The 24,407-nt window shown below is 36.8% G+C and overlaps 1 protein-coding gene across 3 annotated transcripts in view; it reads left to right on the top strand.

Moving 5' to 3' along the window:
* The window catches only part of SMARCA2 (SWI/SNF related, matrix associated, actin dependent regulator of chromatin, subfamily a, member 2), a 115,914-nt gene that overhangs the window by 79,871 nt on the left and 11,636 nt on the right, over positions 1–24,407 (top strand). For all 3 annotated transcript variants that reach the window (XM_059491720.1, XM_059491721.1, XM_059491722.1), the window contains exon 29: positions 16,682–16,899. In XM_059491720.1, the coding sequence (XP_059347703.1) occupies positions 16,682–16,899 (218 nt within the window). The remainder of the gene's footprint in view (positions 1–16,681; positions 16,900–24,407) is intronic.

The following is a 24,407-nucleotide window of genomic DNA, read 5'->3' as shown; positions in this document are numbered from 1 at the left end:
GTTCAGAACTGGCTGGGTGGCCAGGCCCAGAGGGTGGAGGTGAACGGTGCCACATCCAGCTGGGGCCAGTCAGCAGTGGTGTCCTCAGGGGTCTGTGCTGGGCCAGCTCTGTTCAGTATCTTTATTGACATGGGTGAGGGGATTGAGTCCTTGATTAATAAGTTTGCAGATGACACCTAGTTGGGGACATGTGTTGATCTGTTGGAGGGTAGAAGGGCTCTGCAGAAAGACGTGCAATGATTGGATGGATGGGCAGAGTGCAGTGGGATGGAGTTTAATAAATCCAGTTTAATAAATCCAAGTGCTGAGTCCTGCATTTTGGCCACAATAACCCCCTGCAGTGTTACAGGCTGGGGACGGTGTGGCTGGAAAGGGACCTGGGGGCACTGGTGACAGCCGACTGGACATGAGCCAGCAGTGTGCCCTGGGGGCCAAGAAGGCCAAAGGCATCCTGGCCTGTGTCAGGGACAGTGTGGCCAGCAGGAGCAGGGAGGTCATTCTCCTCTGTACTCAGCACTGGTGAGGCCACACCTCGAGTGCTGTGTCCAGTTCTGGGCCCTCAGTTTGGGAAGGACCTTGAGACGCTTGAGCGCATCCAGAGGAGGCAACGAGGCTGGAGAGGGGCTGGGAACACAAACCCTGTGAGGAACGACTGAGGGAGCTGGGGGTGTTTATTCTGGAGAAAAGGAGACTCAGGGGTGCCCTTATCACTCTCTACAACTCCCTGAAAGGTGGCTGCAGTCAGGGGGGGTTGGTCTCTCTCCATGCAGCAGCTGACAGAACAGAGGACACAGTCTCAAGCTGCACCAAGGGAAATACAGGTTGGATATTAGGGAATAGTTTTTCACAGAGAGGGTGACAAAATATTGGATTGGCCTGCCTGGGGAGGTGGTGGAGTCACCACTCCTGGATGTGTTCAAAAAAAAACTGGATATGTCACTTGATGCCATGGTTTAGTTGAGGTGTTAGGACATGGGTTGGACTTGATGATCTTGAAGGTCTCTTCCAACCTCATGATTTTGTGATTCTATAATACTTTTTGGTCTCTTCAGTGGCATTACATTTATAATGTATCATTGCTTGTGCACATTCAGAATAAAACTACCTCATTGGATAGACAATGAAATGAAATGTAAGTTTTCTGGATTTTTTTAAATTATCTTATTTTTCATGTGTGTGAAACAGAGTTCTTTGTCGCACCCATTGCGCTCTCAGCAGAAGTCACTTTCATGTCTTTGAGAATATGTTTGATTTTTCTGTAATGCCATCTCAAGAAGATGTCATAATAATAGTGTTGCACTACTAGCATATTCAAGGGAATGCTTAACTATGTCAACAAAAAAAAAAGGTGGTAGATGCCATTTTCCAAAGGTAACCATGGGCCTATTTTTATTGCGGTATTACAAAATAAGATTTATTTACCAGCAGTGAGGGATGCCCCTCACTTTTCTTCTCTTGCTGTAGCTGCTTTATAGCTAGCTTCCTATAGAGTTTTCTGAGCAAAACCTTCTGTTTCAGATCAGTACGTTGATTTCATAATATTGGTGTGTAGTCCTGAGCTGTCTCTTTTATGTCTTGGGGAGCTGACTAGATCTTTTTCAAGGTGTTTTACCTAATTCAGCAGCCACAGCTCTTGATTGTGGAATAGGTGCTGGCTCTTTTTAAGTTAGATCCCGAACTCTCTGCTGATACATGCCAACACTGGACAGTGTAGTTCTGGCACATCCCAACAGGACCTCAAGGACAGTGTACCATGAGGTCTGTATGCATGTCTGTACACTGACCAAGTGTGCCAAGCTCCCTTCTTGCTAGGAGATCAAGACTGTAGAAGCAAGAGACAAAATAATAACAGAAGCGAAACCTGTGATCATAGGCAGTATTTAGTGAGATTGTGATGCTGCCCAGAGCAGCCTGTCATTTGTTGACAGTCTCCCAGGAAAACTCTTAAGACAGTAACAGGCTTCATCACTAGCTGTCGCTGCAGCTCACTGTTCTATAACTGTTGGCATGACAACCATATTTCCTTAAAAAAAAAATCTGGAAGGAGGAGTTTGCTTCCTGATCTACAAAGCATTTATATTCTGGACGTATTTCATGCTTTAGCAGATTCTGTCCCTGCACCACTTCTACAGAACTGCAAAATACTTTGCTGGTTCCCATGGCATACTATTTTTGAGAGGGGTCATCTACTAAGAATTTGATTGCCTGAGACAGGCTTCAAGAAACACAGGATTTATTTGAGTCAGTAAAAGACCCTCAAGACTCTTGCATCTGGTTTCAGCTTCTCATGCAGTTTAATTGCTGGCTAGGTGACATAAATAAAGTTGTAGTCTCTAGTTGTCCTTGTTAATTTGAAATAGCTTTATATGCTGATCAGGGAAGCATACCTGATTACAAAATTAACAGCATCTCATTTATGTCAGGCAGACATGTAAAAGTTATGCTTGTTTTGCTAATTTAAAAATTGTAAGTGAAATTCATGCATTTGGTTTGTAATTAGTCAGTCTTACTTAAAGAAAAACAGTGCTGGCTTTCACTCATATGAAATATCTGATGATACTGTTTAACATAGACATAAATTTTGTTTATGTTTATTAAAGTTACATGGTATAATAAACTGCCTAGCAGGAAAAATTTTTGGTGTGTTTTTAACTGTTTCCTTACCAACTGGAACTTTACATTTTTGATTTTACACACTTTATAATAGTCCGTTAACAGGTTTGATAGCAGAGATAGTAAATTTGGGTTGATTTGTTGGTATAACTTGGTATAAATTACTAGAACTTTTCAAGTAGGTTTGTGTTTTCTTAGACAGCTTCAGTTCTATATATATAACTTCAGAATCAATACTAGGAAGGTATTTTAAGACATATTTTTGTAAACTGGGGTAGTGGAATTTGATTTTACAGTAGTGTTGTGCTGATGGCTAGGGTCAGAGACAGATACCAACTTAAGGGATAGTGTAGTGTTCTATAATGCAAAACTGCAAAGAATCACAAAAGGATAAGCTAAGCAATGCATCTAATCATAACTACAAAAATTGCTTATAGTGATTAAAAAAGGTTACAGTTACCCTGCTTTATCCTTCATCCAGATCTACATATCAGCCCAGGGAAGGTGTCAGAGTGAAGGACTGGAAAACCATGTCCAGCAGCTGGGAAATCCTGTGGTGCATCCACCTTGCAGGCAATGAGGCTTCTGACTTTGCTGTGAGAGTTCCCCAGCTTTTATAATAAGCAAGCTACCATTACTTCTAATACAGACACATCAGGTTTTATCCTCCTGTTGGGTTTCTCCCAAAGCCTGGCCAAGGCTCAAGGAGGAGCCAGGGGAGTTGTCTTTGATCCTTCGCCCACAAACAAGGCCAGATGTGGTCTTGTCCTGTTTCTAAATACAGAAAGGTAAATATGTGTTTCACCAGCGAGCAGGTACATATATGATATTGCTAATAATGCTTCACCGATTAATGATACACATGACTTTTGGTTGAAGAGTTTGTCTAGAGGTCAGCTTTGCCACAGGGCCTGTTGTTTAGGCCTTCCTACATTAAGTACTGAAATACCTGTGTGTAGAATTAGTATTGCAGTCTGTAGTGATTTTAGTCAGTATTGGAGGCTGAAATTCATAGACAGAGGGGAAAAAAAAGGTTTTACCCAGTGGATATTTTATCTGAGTAGTTTATGTGCATAATACCCCTGCACCCCTGATTTTCTCTCTTTGTTTCTACTCTGTAATATTACTGGTTGCAGTTGCAGTTTCCTGAGTTGCTGCTAAACCTGTTTCACAATCAAGTGAGTATTTGCACAGGACATTTGAAGAAAATTGCATTTTAATCTAAACCGTGCTCTGTAGTATTGAATTGCAGATGCAATTGAATTTGTTAAGCTGTACGAGAAAAAAAAGTCACATGTAAGCGACTGTTACTGGAAGATGAAAAAGTTCATCATCCTAGGGTGTTGTCTATTTTATGACCAGTGATCATCAGAATGCTCCAGGTACTGTTTTCTAATATTCACTGTGAATATTAGATAAGTTTTATGCATGTGGAAGCTGCTTTTTGAAAGGTTATAAAATTGCATATGACTTCAAGGCCTCATTGAAACATTTTTGTATTTGGTATACTTACTATCTATCTTTCATGTCCTTTCCATTAAATTCAATTCAGAATCTATTTAAGAAAAGGAAAAAAGGGTACTTTCACATTGTAGTGAATTTAAAACTAGTGAAGCAGAAAGGGTATTTTCTTGGGTTTTTTATGGATGAGAGGGAATTAAATGCATCTACCTGATAGCTTTGGTTCACTATTTTGGCAGGATAGCTTTGTTAGTTTCTAAGGGAAAGAGCCTGATCACGCTGTGTGACTTTATCAGAAATTCTCTTGTCTTTTCTCAGAATGTGGAATCAGGGTCAAGAGTATTAATTTTGGAAACTAAAAAAGTACTTTGAAATGCTTCTTAAATGCTTCTTCTTCAGAGATATTCTCCATAAAGAAATTTTATTGTTTGATTTTGTTTTTTGATAAAGTCTTTCAAGTCAGGAAATCTGAACAGCTGTTTATGAGGAGTACCTACCAGTAAAACAGTGTCATATTTTCATAGGATTCTTTTTATTTCAGTCTGATTTTGACTATATAATGTTACATGTAAAGTACCATAACACATATTAACATGCCTTGAAGTGTAACTGTACATGTGTTCTCCTCTAGATAACCTTAAATAGTAATGCCAAATACATACTTACTTTAAAAAAATGTGGGGAGTACTCTTGGCATTAGAATAAAATAAACTTAATTTTCTTTGAAATAGCTGTATCCTCTGACATACCAAGTTGATATAGCCTGGAAGTTGCGAGTTAAAAATCTGGGTTTCATGTTTTGTTAAATTATTACTGTTTCAAGTGCAAAATTTTTCAGAAGAAGAATTAGTCCCTGTGGTTAAGATGCCAGAAATACTCCTTACATGGAAGTTCAAAATTCTGATCAACTGCCTGAAGGAGATTGAGGTGAGACCTCATTGCAGTTATAACTTAGTTGTAAAGGGAAGAGGAAGGAGAGACACTGGTCTCTTCTCTGTGGTGACCAGTGGCAAGACCTGAGGGAATGACCTGAAGTTGTGTCAGGGGAGGTTTAGATGTATTATGAAAAGGTTCTTCATGCAGAAGGTGTTTACATACTAGAAGAGACTCCCCAGGGAAGTGGTTACCAAGCCTGATAGAGCTCAAGCAGCATTTGCACGCTCTCAGGCATGTGGTGTGATTCTTCTGGTTCTCCTGTGCAGGGCCAGGAGTTGAACTCTTCCAACTCAGGATATTCTATGACTCTAAAACTGAAATAAAACCAGCTATTAAGTAATTCACAAAACCCACGTGAACCAAAGTCTGCATTTGAAGTCTAAAGGATTGTTGTTGCTGGGGGCATATATGACAATGGAACAAGAAGCGGCAAACATTTTAATATTTGGGTCCACTGTATTGTTATGTTCTCTGACATGACTTGAAAGTAACAATGGTGGGGGTGGTATGGTAGCTAACCTTCTGTCACATATCAGTTTTTTAATTTTAATTTTTAAAAAGACATTACATTTTCGTATGTTGATTTGCATTTGTGACACAGGTAATTACCCATACCTTCAAAGTGTATATTTTGGCCGAAGTATTTATTCACTCTGTGAAAAGGGAGCCATTTAATATTTTGTCTTGTCATCAGAGGAAAATTGTAAGACCGTTATTGTAAAAGGCTGTCTTCTGAAGGTAGACCTGAGCAGGTGATGGAAGGCTGTATGCTGATGTTTTTTATGCAGTATGCATATAGGCAAAATAATTCTTCTGATAGATTGGTGTATGTATGCAGAGCTCTGCTTCTTCTATAGAAACTACTTCTGTAGCAACTTAAATGATAGCAATTTGTCTTCTCTTGTAAGTAAACAAGTATGGAAGTACTAACTTAACAGATACGGAAGAACACAGAGGTTTCAGTCTGAATTTCTCAAAAACTATTCAGCCAATGCTTAGGCATGTCGTGACTGTCAGCTTCCTGAGTCATCGTGAAGCACCCTGCTTGATGAGTACAGTACTTACTTATTTTAGTGGTAAAACTTTAACCTTAAAAAAAATCCTACAAAAACTTGTGAGTAACCACAACCATGTAATTTTGTCCCATACTCTGAAATTTGCATGTTTAGCAAGTTACAGATCATAGCTCCATGGCTATTCATCATGTGTTCTTTTCAGAGGCATCTGACATTTTTAGCTGGGTTTCAAATGCAGAACCAAGGACTTTGTTGTTGCTTACAGCCTTTCTTTAGTTTTTTGTATATGCACTATACTATACTATACTATACTATACTATACTATACTATACGTCATTTTGTTGAGAAACTTCATGTACTCTTAAGTCATCGGCTTTTCAAGAATTTTTTGTATTGCTTGTAGGTAATAGTTCATGCTCATCAGACTGTGATTTGCAATGCAACTTACCCCAAAAGAACAAAAAAGCCTTCTAGACAGATACTGGTCATGCTAGATTTTTACTTCTAGGTTGTAATATGCATATTAAAGGGTCAGGATCTACTGTGAGTCCTGGCATGGTCATATAACTGCACCTTCAGAAGCATCCTGAGGACATGGAACTCACTGCATCAGTGCTCAAAGGTAGCATCACAACATACTGTTTTGATATAAAATACATAAAAGATTTTAGCTTTTTTTCAGCAACTTTTCCAAAGTTTTACTTAGTTTCATTCCATGCAGTCTTCCTCCAAATTCTTCTCAATTATTAAAAAACGATACTGGAATTGTCATAAAGGGACACCTCATAGTATTTGTTATTTAACTACAATCTATTTCTATAAATATTTTCCTCTTTTGGCACAGGAAGTGAGTATTCTAATCTCTTAAAGTATGTTTATGTCATGTCATGCTATTTTAACACTGTGTGCTTCCCATTCTTAATTGCCTTGCAGTACTTATATTAATAATGATAGATGTTTAAACCAAATTTCCCGTGTTATTGCAAAAATTCTTAAGCTGTTTTCTGCGAATAAGTAGATACAAGAGATCTGTGAACATCCATTGAAAAATAATTAATCTATAATGGTTTCTGAACGGTGTTACTTTTTTTCCTCATGTATTTATTTTGTGCAAGATACTTTATCTGTTTTGTTTTGAGTTTATTTTCTCAATTTTGCTCCCATTTACTGTTTCACATTTTAAACTTGAAATAAAAGATTATGTTTAAGAATATGTGAATATACTTAAATATAAGAAAGAAGAACATGTGAATGAAAATATTTGATTGTTTGACTGTTGGCAGTAGCTGAGTTTATTTCGACATATGTAAAAATGCCAGTTTAAGCTTTGTACCATAGACTTCTCTTGTTATATCATTAAGAGCCATGGGTTTCAGGGCAGAGAAAATTTATGCTCATCTTTAAATTAGAAGCCTTGTGTTAGTCTATTATTCTTTTAATCAAAAAGAGAGAAAACTTCTACTGTTTTTCTGAGCAGTTTAGAAGGCACCCCTGAATATCTGTTTATGTGAGAGGTAAATAGTTCACTTATTGTAACACTACTGATTTATCTCAAAATTAGTGATTTCATGCTGGAAATCTGCTCAGTATCCCTTTTTGTTTTAGTCCTCACCTGTTGTTTCCATAATGGAAGAAAAGGCATTCTGTTCTTCATAGGAAACACTCTAACATACGGTGTCCTGCTGTTGAGTATGTCACAGAACAAGAGAGTTTGTAATGGCTTCTTACTTTTTCCAGTGCTTAGAATTGTCGGTTTTATCTTTACCATAGAGCAGATGCCTGTTGCCGCAAATATTTGCAATGATCAGTGGAAGCAAATGTCCTGGAAAGTGCCAAGACTGCAGTTTCTTTGCAAAGAGCTGGTCTGATGAGGGTATAAACCCTGTCTTTATACCAGGTATTTTTCTGATTAATTAGTAGGGTCTTAGAAGATAAAGGAGACAATTTTTTTTGAATGAAGAAGGGCTAAACACCTGGACATTTTTTCAAAAATAATTTTTAAAAATCCATTAATTCCCATTCTCAAATTGAATTTTAAAAATCTTTTTCATTAGGAGTAAAATCAAACAGAAGAAATCTTTAGTTGTTAGCATTATGAGCTGCAAACCTCATCCACACTGCTAGTCTGCCAGTAGACATTGTGAAGTAAAGATTTCCTTCTTTTTCCACAACAAAAGGATGTCATGTTTATAAAAAGGTAAATGTCAAGGGAAAAAGACAAATTAACATTGCTTAAAATTACTCAAAAACCTGCAACACTAACAGTATTTTGCGAAATGTGGGATACAACACAGGTGTAAATACTTGCCTCAGAACTTGGAAAAGAAGTCATCCTGAATAACTATTTATTTCTAAGTAGTCAGATATAAGTGTGTTTCTGATAGGTTTTGTATGCATGATCTCCCTTGTAAAGCAAACGACGTCTTAACCTTAGTAGGAGATGATAAATCCTTGGAATGCTGAATTCCTCTTTGTTCTTGAATGTGGTTATTATTGATGAGTATTTCCATAACTTCATTGCAGCATATTTCCTCCTCTTCTATGACATTTGTCTGTGAGCCTGAATGGAGTGTAGGTGCTAAAAGCAATACTACTAAATTAAGCTTTGTTCATGAGTTCTGAACTAATTCATAAACTATTTTAGCAAATCGTTAAAAATTAAATTTAAAAATTACCTCAGAAGAACAACAGGGCAATAAATCCCTCCAGTAAAAGATTTATTTTAGACCAAAGAAGGAAGTAAGTTCTTGAAGCAAAACCCTCAGTAAAAACTAAGCTATTACAAGCTATTACTATTTTCTTTCTAAACTTTTGAGAGGCCAGGGAAATAACATCTGTTCTCAGACAGAAACGTGTTTAATGCTGACTAAATTCCAAGCTTATTATTTTAAAAGAATTTAGGAAAAAATGAGAAAAGATACCACCACCACCACCCCCTGCCACCCACCTTCTCCTGATGCCCATCAGAAAAGGTGATTTTCTCATGCAATTAACTTTCCTTGCCCCTTGTGTTGGGAAGATAATGTACTTGGTTAAGAAAAAGCATAACTCTAGTACCAGTTATCTCACAATGCCTTTGTCAGTATAGAGTTCACTACATTCCTGTAGTAGGCTTTCCTGAATCAGAATTCTTAATAAGACTGATAAAATTAAAAAAGGGGGAAACCTTCCCTATTTACACTTTCTCACTGAGTAGCACCAGTCACTAAATGCTCCAGAATCTTTTCTATGCAACAAGCACCTGTATCTCTGACATAGTGAGCAAAATAAAGGGGGATAAAATGAGACATTTCTGTCATGGCTTAGATTTTACTTCAAGATGGATTGCTTGTAAATCCAAAGCTGGGAAACATGCCTGCAGTATTTTCTTTACAGTCTTCCAGTGTCTTTTTAAGTTAGTTATATCTCACTCAATCTCTCAATTTTACTTCCAATCATACTTCCAAAGATACCTGCAAGTATTTCCAGAACCAGTCTGCTAACAGTATTTAGTCTTTGAGTTATCAATTTGCTCTAAAGTTCTGTACTATATGAAGGCAATCTGAAATACTCAGGATACCTTGTATTTGAGAGATTGTAAGATCCCTTTTGGAATATGTTTGTTTATCGTCTGGAAATTTTCCTGCCGAATATTTCACAACTCCATTATTAATTGTCCTCCAGTCATGAAGGAGAGAGTTTTTACCCCTGTGTTCATAAGTGTATTTATTACTATTACTGTAAGTGACAAGAATTCTTCAGCAGGTTATCTAGCTTTCTAAAATGACAGGAAGAAGGTTTGGGAAACATGAACAAAAAACCCCACCACAACAAAACAGTTCAATGATAAAGAGTAAGAGGATGATATCAATATTTCTGGCATAGAGTTATTTTAGATTCTTCTCTCATTTTCTGTTGCTCCTAGATGAGGTTGGCTTGGTCAAGAGGTTTTTGAATTTAAGTCTTTTTAGCAAGACATTTTGAAAAGAAGACCATTGTAGAAGACAATTGGCAGACCTTTAGATCTTCTCAGAGTATGGCTAAGTAAATATAGACCACAGAATAGTGATGATTTTTGAGTAGTTTCACATTCAGGGTCTTGACACATTGAGTATGTATTTTCTCAGTGCTCTGATTTTTTGAATAAAGTATCTTTATAGTCAGCATGATACAGTTGTTTCTTTCTATAACCCAATTCCTTCCCTCTAACGGAGCACTTCCATTGCTCACTGAGTAGACAAGCAGTGGGGTCCTGGTATCATGAGTAGTTAATTGTGCTCTTCAATTTCTCTGTCCCCAAAGTTTTTGAAAATCTCATTGGTGCAAAATCAGCTTGAGAAGTTCCGTTTAACATCCCTGTTTGCCTTTTGGGAGAGGGACAAATGAGACTAATTACAGATTTTTTAAAATTTCTTTTTAACAAGATTTCACTTTTGAACAGAAGAAAATTTTACGTACTTGTCAGTGGGTTTTGTCATAACTGAGAGTTTATCAGTGCTGGCTCTGCATGATGCTTTACTTCATAATTATCATATTAAAGGTGGAGCTTCTGCACTAAGGTATCTTATATCAAGATGAAATACTAGGATATTTGACCTGAAAAAATATTCTCACACCCAAAAGAAAACACTGATGATAAAAGATTTGATCCTATTAATATTTTAAGTCATTACCTTTTTTTTTTAATATTATGCTTTATTGCTTTGGTTGAGGCCATTTCTCTTTAAAGATAACTCATATTTTTGCATGGTTGTGTCAGAGCATTTTGTCATCAGTCTTTGAATCAGAATTTAGGAAAAACCTATAATTTACATTATTGTTCTCCTTAATGTCTAATTAAATATAGGCAGCTGGAGTTTCAGTGGAAATAATTGGGCAACTTTTAATAATTTTCAAATCCAAAACAGAAAACAGTCTATTTTCTCACACTTCTTAAAAAGATGCTAGTTTCAGTGATGTGACGACACAGACTCTTGCTTGGTGAACATATGGCTGAAGAACTCATTTACCGTATTTGATGGAATTTCAGCCTCTCTGAGAAGACTGTGTATTACAAGTTGATATGTTTTTTCAATAACTGTATTTTGAGCTTTTAGAAAAAACAATACTTTGATGAAAGCAAGTTGAAACTGGATGTAATCACAAATTCTTTGCCTTTGACAGATTGTGGTCTGTATTCTGTTTTAGTCTCAGAAAAACTAGACTGGTGAGTCTGTTGTGCAGTAATAGTCAACAAGGAGGTGAAATTGAATTAAAATAACTCTTCACCAACCTTTAAAATTATTTTCATGTGTGTATTGATTGCACTGTTGATAGAATATCTTAAGCCCTTTAATCTAATTGCCAAGTGTTAAAATCATTTTTCCTCGCAGTCTTTATCTAGTATACCGACCTCTATGTTGTTGCATAGCAAGATACAATTACGATGTAAGGAAACTTGATGTACAGAGCTTAGAAACAATTCTGATGTGAAAATTAGAAGCAGTCCCAGATGTCAGGAATGTTATTTGTAAAAAAACAAGCAAGAGAACTGGATTTTGAAGAGATCTATTTAAGAATGTGAACTGCAGAGTGAAAAGTTGAAATCTTCATTGGTTGCCAGATTTAATCTGAGGACAAATGTAAAATAAAGAATGGAAGTATTTCAGACAGAGCAAGACAGAAAAAAACAAAAAAACAAAAAACAAAAAAAAAAAAAAAAACCACCACCAACAAAAAAAAAGGCAAAAGAGGAAAACTTTTTTTGGAACACCAATACAATATTCCAAGAAGGATCATGTTGAAGAGAGAAATTGGTAAGGCTAGGTAGATGTCATTTTAGGGTTTTTGGTGTTTATTGTCAGCTGTCCCTAGGTTTCTTTTCTTCCTTTCTTGTCTTCTAATGTCATAAATGTGAACTTCATTTTGCAAAGCATCATCTGCTGTTCATTACTGCACTGGTGACATGTTTTTTGGTTTTAAGTGCTTAACAGCCCTAAAGCACTAAACCTTAGTGCCTTTTGGCCAATAGTCACTAAAATGCCCTGTTAAGTTACTTGTTGTTCCCAAAAAAGCTCATTCTTTTGGAGATTTTGTGTGATGGGGTTAGTATTTATGTTCAGGGATTTGGTAAGATGGTGTGGGCTTTTTCTGTTCACCTATGTTTAAGTGCTTTCTCTTGAAATACTGAGTTTAATTACAATGCTAGGGTATTTCTTTACATGTTAGTTAGAATAACTATCTTTCAACTTTGCAAGTTGGAGAGGCACAGGGCATTGATGTTGAGGGATGCAGCAAGTTTTCTGAATGTTCATCTCATTAAGGTAAAATTGGAGAGGGACACAGAAAGAGTTTGCATGTCCTGTACTCATGTTCTGTTTCATCTGAACAGCTTCAAGCAGACTTAATATATGGCTCTGTGCCACTTCTGCTCTGTGTCCAGTTTTTAGACTGTAGTACTGATAGCTTTCACTATGTCTCAATTTTCTAGTTACCTAGTTATCTCCAGTCAAAGGAAAAGTAATTATGTGCTGCAGTATTTCACCATCTAAATGAGACAGGCCTTAGACACCAAAGCTGATTTTATGTGAGCACCTCCATTAATTCACTCTGCGACCACACTTGAGTTACCTGATTCCTGTAAAATTATTTTAAAACATATTAGTTGTATAAGGCCTACGCAGTTACTGACTTGCAGAACAGTCGTGAAACAAAACTGAGCTGTTAGTACTAAATCCTTATTTGCATCTGTAATTCTGATTTGAAAAGGTGTTGAGACACAGTGCTGTATTATCACCAACAGAAGAATACATATGTAGTATCCTGTCTTTCAAATGGAGAAAATAAACAGTTTGCATTTTATCCTTACTTTTTTATGTTTGGAGCTCAGGTATCAATGTTGTAACGATGTTCCCTAACAATGCTTCTACCTCAAAACAGCTCTTCTTTAGGAAAGATGAAAATCTAATTGCAAGCAGCAATAGGGAGTCACAGTGTCTCAGAAGTAACTTCTGCTTGCCTCCTGAAAAATATATATTTGCTCTTGGGAGGTGGAAGCTTCTTTTTGGAAGAAGACAGTTTGATTTCTTTAATCCATAAGTGTGCTCTTGCCTCTTTAGAAATGAAATTGGTTTGTGTACATGGACTAAGTTACAGCAATATGCGTCAGAAAGGCAGGAACATTTTGTCAGTACAGAACTTAACGCAGGGTCCTCATATTTCACTGGTGTATTTGCCTTTCATGAGATGCCTGACAACTTACAAAATTTGACATTAAATTTTTACAGCTGTCTGTGAAAAAAATGAGGTGTACAGACTTCTTTTGGTACTGTTCTGTCCAGTTTCCTTAATGGAAGGAAAGTGTTAAATTTTTATTTGTGTACTATTTTCCTTGACTTCCTTGCTGTTCAATGCCTCACTAATCCAGAGGCATTTGAACATGGGAGATGTCTGTCTTATTTTGCACTCTCACACAGCCCATCATCTGTCACAAACTGGAGATTTCTGCCTGAGATTTGTATCATAATCGTACTGGTAAAGGTTTGGAAGGGCATTCTCTTCAGTGTGGCACTTAGGGCCTGGAATAGTAAGCTTTTTTAACAAAGAGCTCAGTCAGATGAATTTGCTTAATAAATATGTTGCTGCTGATACCCACATGCTTGGATCATATGTGTAGATATATGCACAGAGCATTAACCGATCTGCTGATAATTGATTCATATGATACAGTTTTAAGACGAAATAAAGCATGTAGGTTTAGTTTTAAATGTCATTGTTAATGTACAAAATACAAATTTGTCTCTTGAGAACAAATGTTAAGAGTTGTAATAGCAACATTTCTGTACTGCTTGTATTGTCAAAATGATTTTCTAGTGGGGTCACTAAGACCTTAAAGCTGTCTGAGTTTACATTGATACATGGAAGTTTTGAAAATTTAATATAGTAATTGATTGATTTATTACTGGCTAAATAGAAAGTTTAATGTTTGATGATAGCTTTGTAATTTGCTAAGACTTCCTTTGCTACCTGCTAGCTACTGATTTTAAGAGTGCAAGAGTATATGTTAGTTTACTTGGGTTTTATTTTTATCATTTGTCTTTACTAAATTGCTATATGTAATATTTTTAAAAATCCCAGCTTTTATCTTTTCTTTTTGCTAATATTTATTTCCCAAAATACTGCCTACTCTAACCAAAAATTTTATGCAGAATTCTAAGTGAGATGTTATTAATTCTGTGATGATAAAACTACTCTGATTGTCTTTTTGGTGGTAGAAAATCTGTTTAGCAAGCAAAAATATAAATATTTTGTAGTTAAGTGAAGTTTTCTGAAGGACAGAAAAATGTTAACAGAAAAAGTTAACAAAGTTAACAGAATGATTACTTGGTTGGTTTTATTTTTTATTTATTTATTTTAAATCAGAATAAGTTATTGTATCAGTTTCAGTAACCTTGATCTGTTCTCTGTAGGGCAGTAGGAATACATTTTCTGTAATGAAGAATCTTTAAAATGTATGCAAGCAATTTCAGTTTTAAAATCATACATGAAATTGTCTAATTGTTCTATTATTATTAAAGTAATAACAAGAATCAGCTAAAAATCTAATTTGAATGCTTAGAGTAATAAGGGGAGAAATATGATAAGCAGTTGTCAATATTAAAACCAGCTGAAGGAGGAAGGCTTCAGGCCTTGTAGTAGGTAGAATGAAACAGCAGATTTCAGTATCCACAATCCTTTCAGTATTAAATTTTCAGTAAAATAAAATTACTTGTATATGAAAACATAGCCTTTCCCCAGCTCTCTTTTTTTTCCTGATCAGCTGATGAAGAGACTAGCAGCTCGCTGCTTTGCTGGCTTGTTAATTTTATCCCCACTAACTGTGATTTCCGATAGCCGGCCTGCTGATAGTGGTAAGGTAAATATCCTTTTTCATTGCTGTCTTGAAGATTCAGTAGAACTACATCACAGGCATGTGTAGGTGTGTAACACATCAAAAGTCGGTATTCTCCGTATTTCAGTGTACAACTGAGTGCTTGAGGAGAGCAATGACATTAACTGTTGACAGCCTTGCATGCTGTATTTATTGTTAGCTTTTCTAGCTTCCAAGATATGCAGAGAAATTTTCTTTTCTTAATCTTCATTAGCCTCAGTGGTTTATAGCGCGTGTCCTGCTTTAGCCAGATGAATATTAATGAATTTGTGTGCAGATTTTTTTTTCCCCTTCTTCTTTCTTCCTAACTCATCAGATCTCGAGCCTCCTTCATAGTGAATATCTGAATGCTAGAAGCATGATGTAAATTGTCTTTTGATTATTAAGGCCTAGTTTCCGGCTGTCTCACAGGATTCTGCTTTTGTGTTTGCCTGTGGATTTGCACATCGGAGGATGCATAGGAAACAGATTTCAAAATCCCACTGTTTTTTTAAACATGCCAGGTTATTTTGTGTTGTGCATCAGGTTTTGTTCACAAAACGTTTTTGAAGAGACATTGTGCACAATTGAGAAAAATTATGTCTAGGCTGTAATCACTTTTTTATATTGATTGTTATGCTCACATGATCATAAATATTAGCCATGTTTGGTGCTGTGGAGAAATGAAGGTAATTGCCTTAGGATTAGAGCTCTTTCAGCTACGAGAAAGGATTGATTAGCATTTGCATCTACTCAAGGCAATATTGAGAAGCAAAAGCGACAAATATCAACATTAGTTATGTTCTGAGAAAGCTTTAATTAGAGAGCTGTAGTTTTAAGATTTTTTTCTTTTATTTTACTTGTTATTTTTAATTTCAGTTGTCTTATGACCTGGTATTTTTATTTCTTTTGTTTGCTTTCTCAAATCACAAAAAGTTCAGCTTCTTGCTTTATGACGTGGATCTGATAACGTGTGTGAACAGGTTCCCTCTATTCCTAGTTTGGTTTTTTGTAGCAGTTTTTTTCCCTCTGTGTAGAGCTGCTGGGTCTGGTTAAAAGCATACATCCAGGTAATTGAAACAGTTGAAATTAGTGTTAATTGCCTGTGACTGTGTGTATGGTTTAGTTTGTGGGATGGGTTTTATGTATCCCATGTTATGAGTCCTGTTTACAGCAAACCACTATACTGGCAGTGCTTCTTCCTACCTCATGGTTCCTATTCCTGAAGAAAATGATACATTTTGAGATGATTTTAACGCTTAGGTGATTTAAAAGTTGCTTTGAAGGCTTAGGAGTTGTTACTACATAAAGTATCTCTCTTTTGTGCATATGCGCAAAGAACTGCATGTGAACTGGCTTTGGGAGCTGAGCACAATTTAGATTGTCCTATTTGAAAACAAGTGGTATCAAAGTCTGTTTTGCATGGAACTGTGTAACCCAGAAGTGACACTGGTGTGAGAAAATGCTTTCTGTACATTTACTGAGACAGTACCCCCGGTCAGTATGTGTGAAATGTGATTTGGTGCAGAATTCAAGGTTCAGATAAAAGAACATGTTTAGATTATAGTGGGATCCTTAGGAAAAGTTAATGTTTGGTGTCTCTTTGATTGCTAATAGGTCAGTTTCTTGTATTCTTGTTTGTAAATAAACAGAACATTTAGAGTCAAATTATCTGCATTCTGTGGAATTGCAGAGGGTTTTTATTGTTGTTTTTAAATATAGTTTGTTATTTCCCTTTGCAATATCTCTTTTGTTTAAAAATCATACTTTTTGAATCCATGGTTGTCAGGCAATTGAAGACGGCAATTTGGAGGAAATGGAAGAGGAAGTCCGGCTTAAGAAGCGAAAGAGACGAAGAAACGTGGATAAGGACTCTGGGAAGGAGGATGGAGAGAAAGCAAAGAAAAGAAGAGGCAGACCTCCTGCAGAGAAGTTGTCGCCCAACCCGCCCAAACTGACAAAACAAATGAATGCCATTATTGATACTGTGATAAACTACAAGGACAGGTGAGCTTGGAGATAGTCTATCTCTATTACATGTGCTCTCTCCCTCCCTGCTGACACCATTCTCTGCCTTTTATAGCAACTTCGTATTTTTCAGTCTTTAGAGAGACATGTTGACACTGTTTTCTGACGAGTAATTCCTCTTAGGGCCTGATCCTGAAAGTCTCAAGCTTTGTAGAGTTTTTTTTTAAGACCCATCTGATAGAAGGTTGTCGAAACACAATTTTAAAAAGTAAGAAAAAAGTAAGTGTAGAGCTTCTGCTTAGGAATGAAATAATTCTGCTCAAGGTGTGTACTTAAGAACATTCAGCTTGAGCAGGGTTTTCCTTCAATTTAGTGAGCATGTGTTGAAATAAATCTTTTCAAAGACATGGCTACAGATTTATTAATTCAAGTTTACATGGATCTTACAATGAAAGACTGAAAGACTGCCCAAAATGTGTAGGGCTCATATCACAAGCATTAGAGCTGCCAAAAGAAAAAATACAGAAATACTGAAACATCAGAGATGGGAGCCTCTTTGTCAGGAAATCCCCATTTTCAACATAAAAATATGCAAAATAGTTGCACTTCAGGGAACAACACTCTTTCTAAACTGAAATGTCATTTGAAGACTTCTCTTTTGCAGATTTTCAAACTGCAAATCACCTGTGCTTCATGAGCAAGAAATTAAGAATTATTTCATAATGTCTTTGAATCAGACTTGATTGCAAAACTTGTATTTAAACTGTTTGTGTCTGCCAAAAATCAGTAAAGCCTTCTTGTGTGCTTATGCCTTCTTTGCTGTGCATTGAATTACGTAGATCATATAGCACCTCTTATAAACTAAGTTAGTACTAAATGCATTGAGAGAAAATCAAGAAGTATTTGCATTAGGTGACCTGCATCTAGATGTAGCAATGTAATTTTTGCCTGTAAACAACTTTCAGTTGCTTACTTCAAATGGCAACTTCACTCTGCCCTTTTTTGCAGCTACTGTTCGAGGTCTGCATCTGTTCTAGCTCAAGGGTAGTTTGGGTGGTACTTGGTGAAGCACACACTGCTGTGATCTCTGAGGTTTTTTGGACATAACTGTTAAAAATGAACCATTCTGTGATCTGTGGGCTCTTTAGAGAGTACATCAAAAAGTATCTTATTGTATTGCAACAGCGTTCATATCAACAAACATGATGAGCAAGAAGCTGACTACAACCTCAATGTATTTGGTTTGCTGTGACTCTCAGTTAACAGAATAGCTGAGAAGGGAGAAGTGTTTAAGTTTAGGTATTTCAGTTAGGACTGGAAGGAGGCATCTCTGAACTTTGGACCCTTGGCCTTGAACCTTCTTTTGAAGCACCAAGCACTTCTGATCAGGATATCTACTTCTCACTTTTGAAAGAGCAAGTAAAGTTGCTTCCACTAGCCTTCAGTAGGGAATAGCTACTGATAGTAACTGATGGCTTCTGGGGAGGTTAAAGATTTTTACCTGATGTTTGTGCCCCCAGGAAGTTCCTATCTGATTTAAGTCAAAAAAAGTTAACAGCTGAGCTATTGTATAGTGACAAGGCATACTGTTTCGTCTCCCTGGAGCCCACATTTATCCAAGACAAAATTACTTCCAATTGAAAAAGTGTATGGACCTCTATTCTGTTAGGAATTAAAAATACATCTTAAACTGAGCTCTTCAGTGCTGTAAGTTATAAGGAGGAGTTCTAAGTTTCTGCATTCTAATTTTCTTGTGAGAGAACATCAAACCACCTAATACTATGAAAAAATAGTATTACAAATTTAGACATCAGGGAACTTTAAATATCTTAAAATATTTGGCGTTAACTTGCTCTAGAGTTCAATTAATATTTTCAGGATTTGCAGCTGTAGAATTAAGTGTGTTTTAGGCATTGGAACCCTTCAATTTTGTTGGGGGTTCAGTGTTTGTTCAGCTCTGGGCTTTTGTGAGTGTGAAGGCAATTGGGGCAAGTATAGAGGGACAGGTTAATTGGAAGAAAAGTAGGCCATGAGTTTCATCTGGGGAAAAAAAGTGGGTTTCATGTATTTAGTATTTGAATGTTTGAAATTATCGTTGTCTTTAGCTTAAATCAGTGCTAAAAGATGTTCATCTTTTCTTTACGATAAGTCCAGAGGGCTCATCTGAGCTATGGAGAACTGATTGTGTGCCAAAAGGTGATCAGCTGATACACATTCAAAATCTTACTGACTTAGGGCTGAGTTACTTTGTAAAAGCCAATTCTACAATCTTTAGTAAATTTGTGCAGAATAAAGTCCAGCACAAAAAAAAAATTACTAAGCTATTAAGTCTCTCCATGCTTTATCTCATGTTTTCCCTTGCTTTTGAGAAGAGTTGCTTTTAAATACAGAACCATATTTCTGTTCTTGTTAAAGCCTTAAAAAAAAAAAAAGGTAAAATCCATGGTGCTAACAAAAATCTGAAATACTAGTTGGCTGCTTTTCTGTGGTGACACTGTCTAATGTTGATGCAGGGGGAGGATTCTTCAAGTGCTTTCATAACTGTCTAGAACTTGACTTTAGTCGTAAATGACTGGGGAAAAGTACCACCCTTCCTCCCTTACTTAAAAAGCATCCAAAAAAATTGTCTCTGTGAAGGAAAGCTAAAGATTTCAGTAATACAAACAATGAGCTTTAGTAAATAGTAAATGCACAGCCAAACTTAAATATGAAGATCAAAACTATTTTAGGTAAATTTTTAGTGTGAATAAATGCAGCATATGATTCTCAAAAAAAGGAATGCAGAGGTCATTATCCCAGAACCTGTAAACCTCGGATAAAGAACTCGATGCAAGAAAGTGGAAGTAAGTATTGAGGTCAATTTCCTCTTCCTCCATGTCCTCAATACAATTTTGACCATTTAATTTCTATTTTTCTCTTTCATGCAGTACAGTTTAGCAATCTTCCAATATCCCATTGTGAATCATAATGTGATGTTGATTTTAATGAAACATTCCACTGGCAATAAGTTTAATAGTTCTTTGAGAGCAATTTACAAGTAAAAGCTGGTTTTCTTTTGGGTATTTCTAGAGAGCTAGATACACACTGAAGGAGAAAAAACTGTGGTGAGATTTGATTTGACTGACGGCCAGCATTCGTTTCCTGAAATTATGGTGTCTAGGATGTGTCCCATATAATAAGGAAAATAGTTTAAAAAGGAGAAAAAGGACAAAGATGGAGGACACTGAGAATGTTGAGCTTGCACTGCTTCAGTGCCTTTGGTGTGAGAGTTGTTGAAGTCTTTGACAAGTTGGCAGTACTTGATTTATGCAGTCTCTTTTGCATTGGATTTCAATATGGAGTGATGTGCTTCAAGATTTTCTTCATGTTGACAGGCTTTTCTTTATTTTATCTTCATATTTATCTTTGTTAAACTGGAAACAGATAGCTAATACCTCAGTCTGAAGAACTGTGGGGTACATGCTCCAAATCATTAAATAGAAATTACTATTGAAGTCACTGCCACCTTTTTAAACTGCACCTGTGATCTCATTACTCAGCTTTTGGTATCAAACCATAAAGCATGTAGTGGTACTGCAGATTCAGATCCTTTTTTATTCTTCTACACTGCTTTGCCATAATAGTCAAAGCTGAATTAATGTAGGTTTCATCTATACTCATTTAAAATAGAGAATAGATCTGTAATGAAGCAAAAGTAGGAAAGAAAAGATGGTCAGAATCCTCTGACTTCTAGTTATCTGATCTAGTGAAAGATGTCTCTGCTCACCCACAGCAGAGAAGTTCAACTAGTTTATCTTCAAAGGTCTTTTCTGACCCAGATTATGATTCTACAATTTTGCTAAAGCATTTTTAGGGTACCATAGGAACATTACAAGCTGGTATGAAAGAAAGATACATGAGCAAGCTCATTAATCTGAGTGAAAATAAGTAAAAATACCTAGCTGAAGGCACTGTTAAAAAGGCACTGATAAACTGAAAAGGAGGTCTTGGAGAATTGGTGTTGGCCTAGATCACAATATATTTATGATATGTATTAAAAATGAGGAGTGTCCTGGCCAGAAGTAAAACATCATAGCGGTGTGTTAATCACAGCAGACTGGACACAGTTATGTCTGGAGTAAAAGAAATGGCATGAAGTAGACTATCTCAGAGTGCATTATATGGTACTCAAATAAGTACCAAAAAATAAGAAATTCAGAAACATTTCTTCTGATTCAAGCACCAGTTCAGGTGGAACTGACAGGAGAAGAATTACCTGAGAAATTATTGGTCAAAGCCAACTATGATCCATCAATATTATCCAGACGTAAGAAAACAGGAGCCTTTTTGTGGCACTATTGCATATGTGGACATGGAAATACTCATTATGGGTGTATGTCATTATATGTGATACTGTTAAAGCTTGTATATGGTACGTGTATGCTTTTCCATTCAAGAAAGATTCGTTTACACCAAGAAAAGTTAATTACTTCAGTGATAAGTAGCATGGGAGAACTTAAAAAGGGGATGCAGCTTGGTTTGTTTATCCAGTCTTGAGAGGGGAAGATGGTTGCTCTCACTTTCCCACACTTGGGAAAGAAGGAAAGCATAAATATAGAAAGTATAGAAATATGTAAAAGTACAAGATGGCGGTCACAAGGTTATATGACTGGAAGCATTTATTAGTTCATACAAGTTGTTAATTAAGAGTTCTGTAATCTTTCCATATGGAATGGTGGGATAGAAATAATTAGATAGATTTGGCCTGTTGCTTTCTGATGCAAGGCGAGGCAACTTGGTTCTGAGGAAACGGCACGGCGACTTACTGCTCAGGGTCACTCGGGCTAAGAACACACACAGACACTAGTATGGTGGACGATGGTTCAAGATTTTTATTGTTTCGTCTCGTCGGGTTTTATACTGGGAAAGTTTTTTCTTTACGTCAGGGGGTCTTACTTTACTGTAATTGGTTAGTAAGGAGTCGAAAGTTTCTAATGTTAGGGGGGACTACATTCTTGGGTGATCTTTTATCACTAGGCGTTAGGGGGAGAGGAATTCTACTGCTTTCCGTGACATCGCGAGATTTTCCGAGCGCCTAACCCTATCTACTACATTGGCCTTTGTTCCTTGATTTAAAAAAGTTCTATATGATTATGTACAGTAACAGGACCCTAGATTCAGGGACTTGGAAACATGTTTCCAGTTACACATTGTTCCTGATTTTCCCAAGTAAAGCTTCACCTTGCAGACTCCATTTGCAAAACATATTAATCTGAGATTTTGTTCCAATTACTTCTTAAACTAAGATTTAAGTGCCGTTACACCCTTGTACCTTATTCTAGCCTTGCAGTGTAAAACATCTGTTTAGAAGAGAGCAAGTTGCACTGCATCAGTCCAACATTATTGTCACATGTTTTTACAGTTCCCATGCTTTTAATTTGTCTTTCTTACCCTCCAAAATTGGGAATGTCCATAGAAATTAATATAATGGAATCATATGTTATGTATGTTATGTTTTCACACCACAAAATCATAGAAACACAAAATGGATCAGTTTGGGTGGGACTACAGCAGGTCATCTGGTCCAGCCTCCCTGCTCAGACAGGGTCATCCCAAGGCACATGACACAGGGTTGCTCCAGACATTTCTTGAATGTCTCCACTGAGAGAAACTCCACAGTTTCTGGGCCATCTGTTTCAGTGCATGGTCACCCACACAGTAAAGCAGTTCTTCCTCATATTAAGGTGAAACTTTTCTGTGCATTGTTATCTACATGTTCCCTCTCATCCTATTGCCTGGCACCACCAAATCAGTTTGGCATACAAAAAATAGTTTGTATGTCTACTTAAAATGCTGTAACCTTTTTAAAGAAGGGAGGGTTTTACTGCTGATAGTTTTTCTTTCATAATAAGGAAATTTTATGCTTCATTTGAGCCCCAGCTGCTGATCTGCATCATAACATGCAGACTTAGTCTCCTAAACTATATTTTTTCTCTTGTGGTAGTTTTCCTCTTTATGGTTTATTTCAGAGGAAGACAAGCTGTAAGTGTAGCTTTCTTTTCGTGGTTAAATAAATAAAAGTAAAGTAGAGAAAATAAATTACACTTCATCCTGGCAGGTTTTAGGGAAATGCTTGTCCCTCTGTAATTGGCGCTAGTGAGGCCACTCCTAAAATCCTGTGTTTTGGGCCCCTCACTTTTAGAAGAAGACTGAAGTGACGGAGTGTGTCCAGAGAAGGGCAACAAAGCTGGTGAAGAGTCTGGAGCACAAGTCCTGTGAGGAGCAGCTGAGGAAGTTTTAGCCTGGAGAAAAGGAGGCCTAGGGAACATGTCACTGCTTTCTTTCTATGGCTGCTGCCTGAGAGAGGTTCAGCCTCTTCTACATGGTGGCAAGTAACAGAACAAGAGGAAATGGCCTCAAATTGCCCTAGGGGAGATTTCAACTGGATATTGGGAGAAACTTCATTGAAACAGTGCTCAGTCATTTTACCCAGCTGCCCAGGGAAGTGGTAGAATCACTATCCTCAAGGTGTTGAGAAGGTGCGAGGATGTGGCACTTAGTGGTAGACTGGGTGCTGGCCTTAATGGTTGGACGGGATGATATTCCACGTCTTCTCCAACAGAAGTAATTCTATGATTCTGTCATTAATATCTTGCAGTCTTTCAACTTCCTTACAAACTCACTGTTTTCTTCTGCCTTGCATCGGAATTTAATGTTTCCTGGCTACCAGTTTGATACTACCACTACTTTGCATTAACTTTGCATAAATATCAATGGCTGAATTCAAGGGTCCCAGGATGCTGATTGCTCTGTTCCTTACAGTGATTTCATTTGTCCCCTACCTGCCATCTGATCTATTCATAGATTAAAAGTAAGGACTTGTGTGGTGTAGCAATTAACTTCACAAAATCTTCTCCTGCTATCACATAGCTGTTGACCACATTCAAATAAGGATAGAAAAAAATTGAAGGGTGGAGTTTTTGGTTCTGTTTGTGAGTGCTCTGACTTGGGCAAGCGTGCAAGACTTTTCATTCTTGAAACTGAAGAAATTGAATTGAAATTGAATTTCATTATCTGTTAAAAGTTTGAAATTTACCAGAAATACGAGAACATATTGCAGTTTCAGCTTTATAGTTATCTCTCCTTTTAATGCCAAAGGAGAAAGAGTATTGGTAGTAGTACACTTCTAACAGGCCTGTGGCAGCTTGTTTCTGGCCAAATACTGCCAGGGAAAACAAATATAAAAAAGAGCCTCATACAAATGGGTTCCTGCATTTCATTTCACCAAAGACGATACTGACTAAAAGGGTGGAATTATATGCTTGTATGCATCTTGTAAGCCATTTGACAGAAATGAGAGAAAATTAAAAACATTGCACACAAATATTTTTCTAGGCAAAAAACATTTCCTAAATAAGCAGTATTTCTTTATGCTGTTTTAACTTGTGCAGTATGCAGGTGTTTTTAATGTGAGCACACATGGGACTAGCATGTTGAGCTGATGCAGTAGCAATGAACTGTCACAGTTCTTTCACAGTCAGATCTTTTAATTTATTCTGGTCCTTCTT

This window comes from Ammospiza nelsoni, chromosome Z (assembly GCF_027579445.1).
Source record: "Ammospiza nelsoni isolate bAmmNel1 chromosome Z, bAmmNel1.pri, whole genome shotgun sequence".
Classification (NCBI taxonomy): domain Eukaryota; kingdom Metazoa; phylum Chordata; class Aves; order Passeriformes; family Passerellidae; genus Ammospiza; species Ammospiza nelsoni.
Note: the sequence above shows the minus strand (reverse complement) of the source record. Positions and strands in the feature narration are given on the sequence as shown.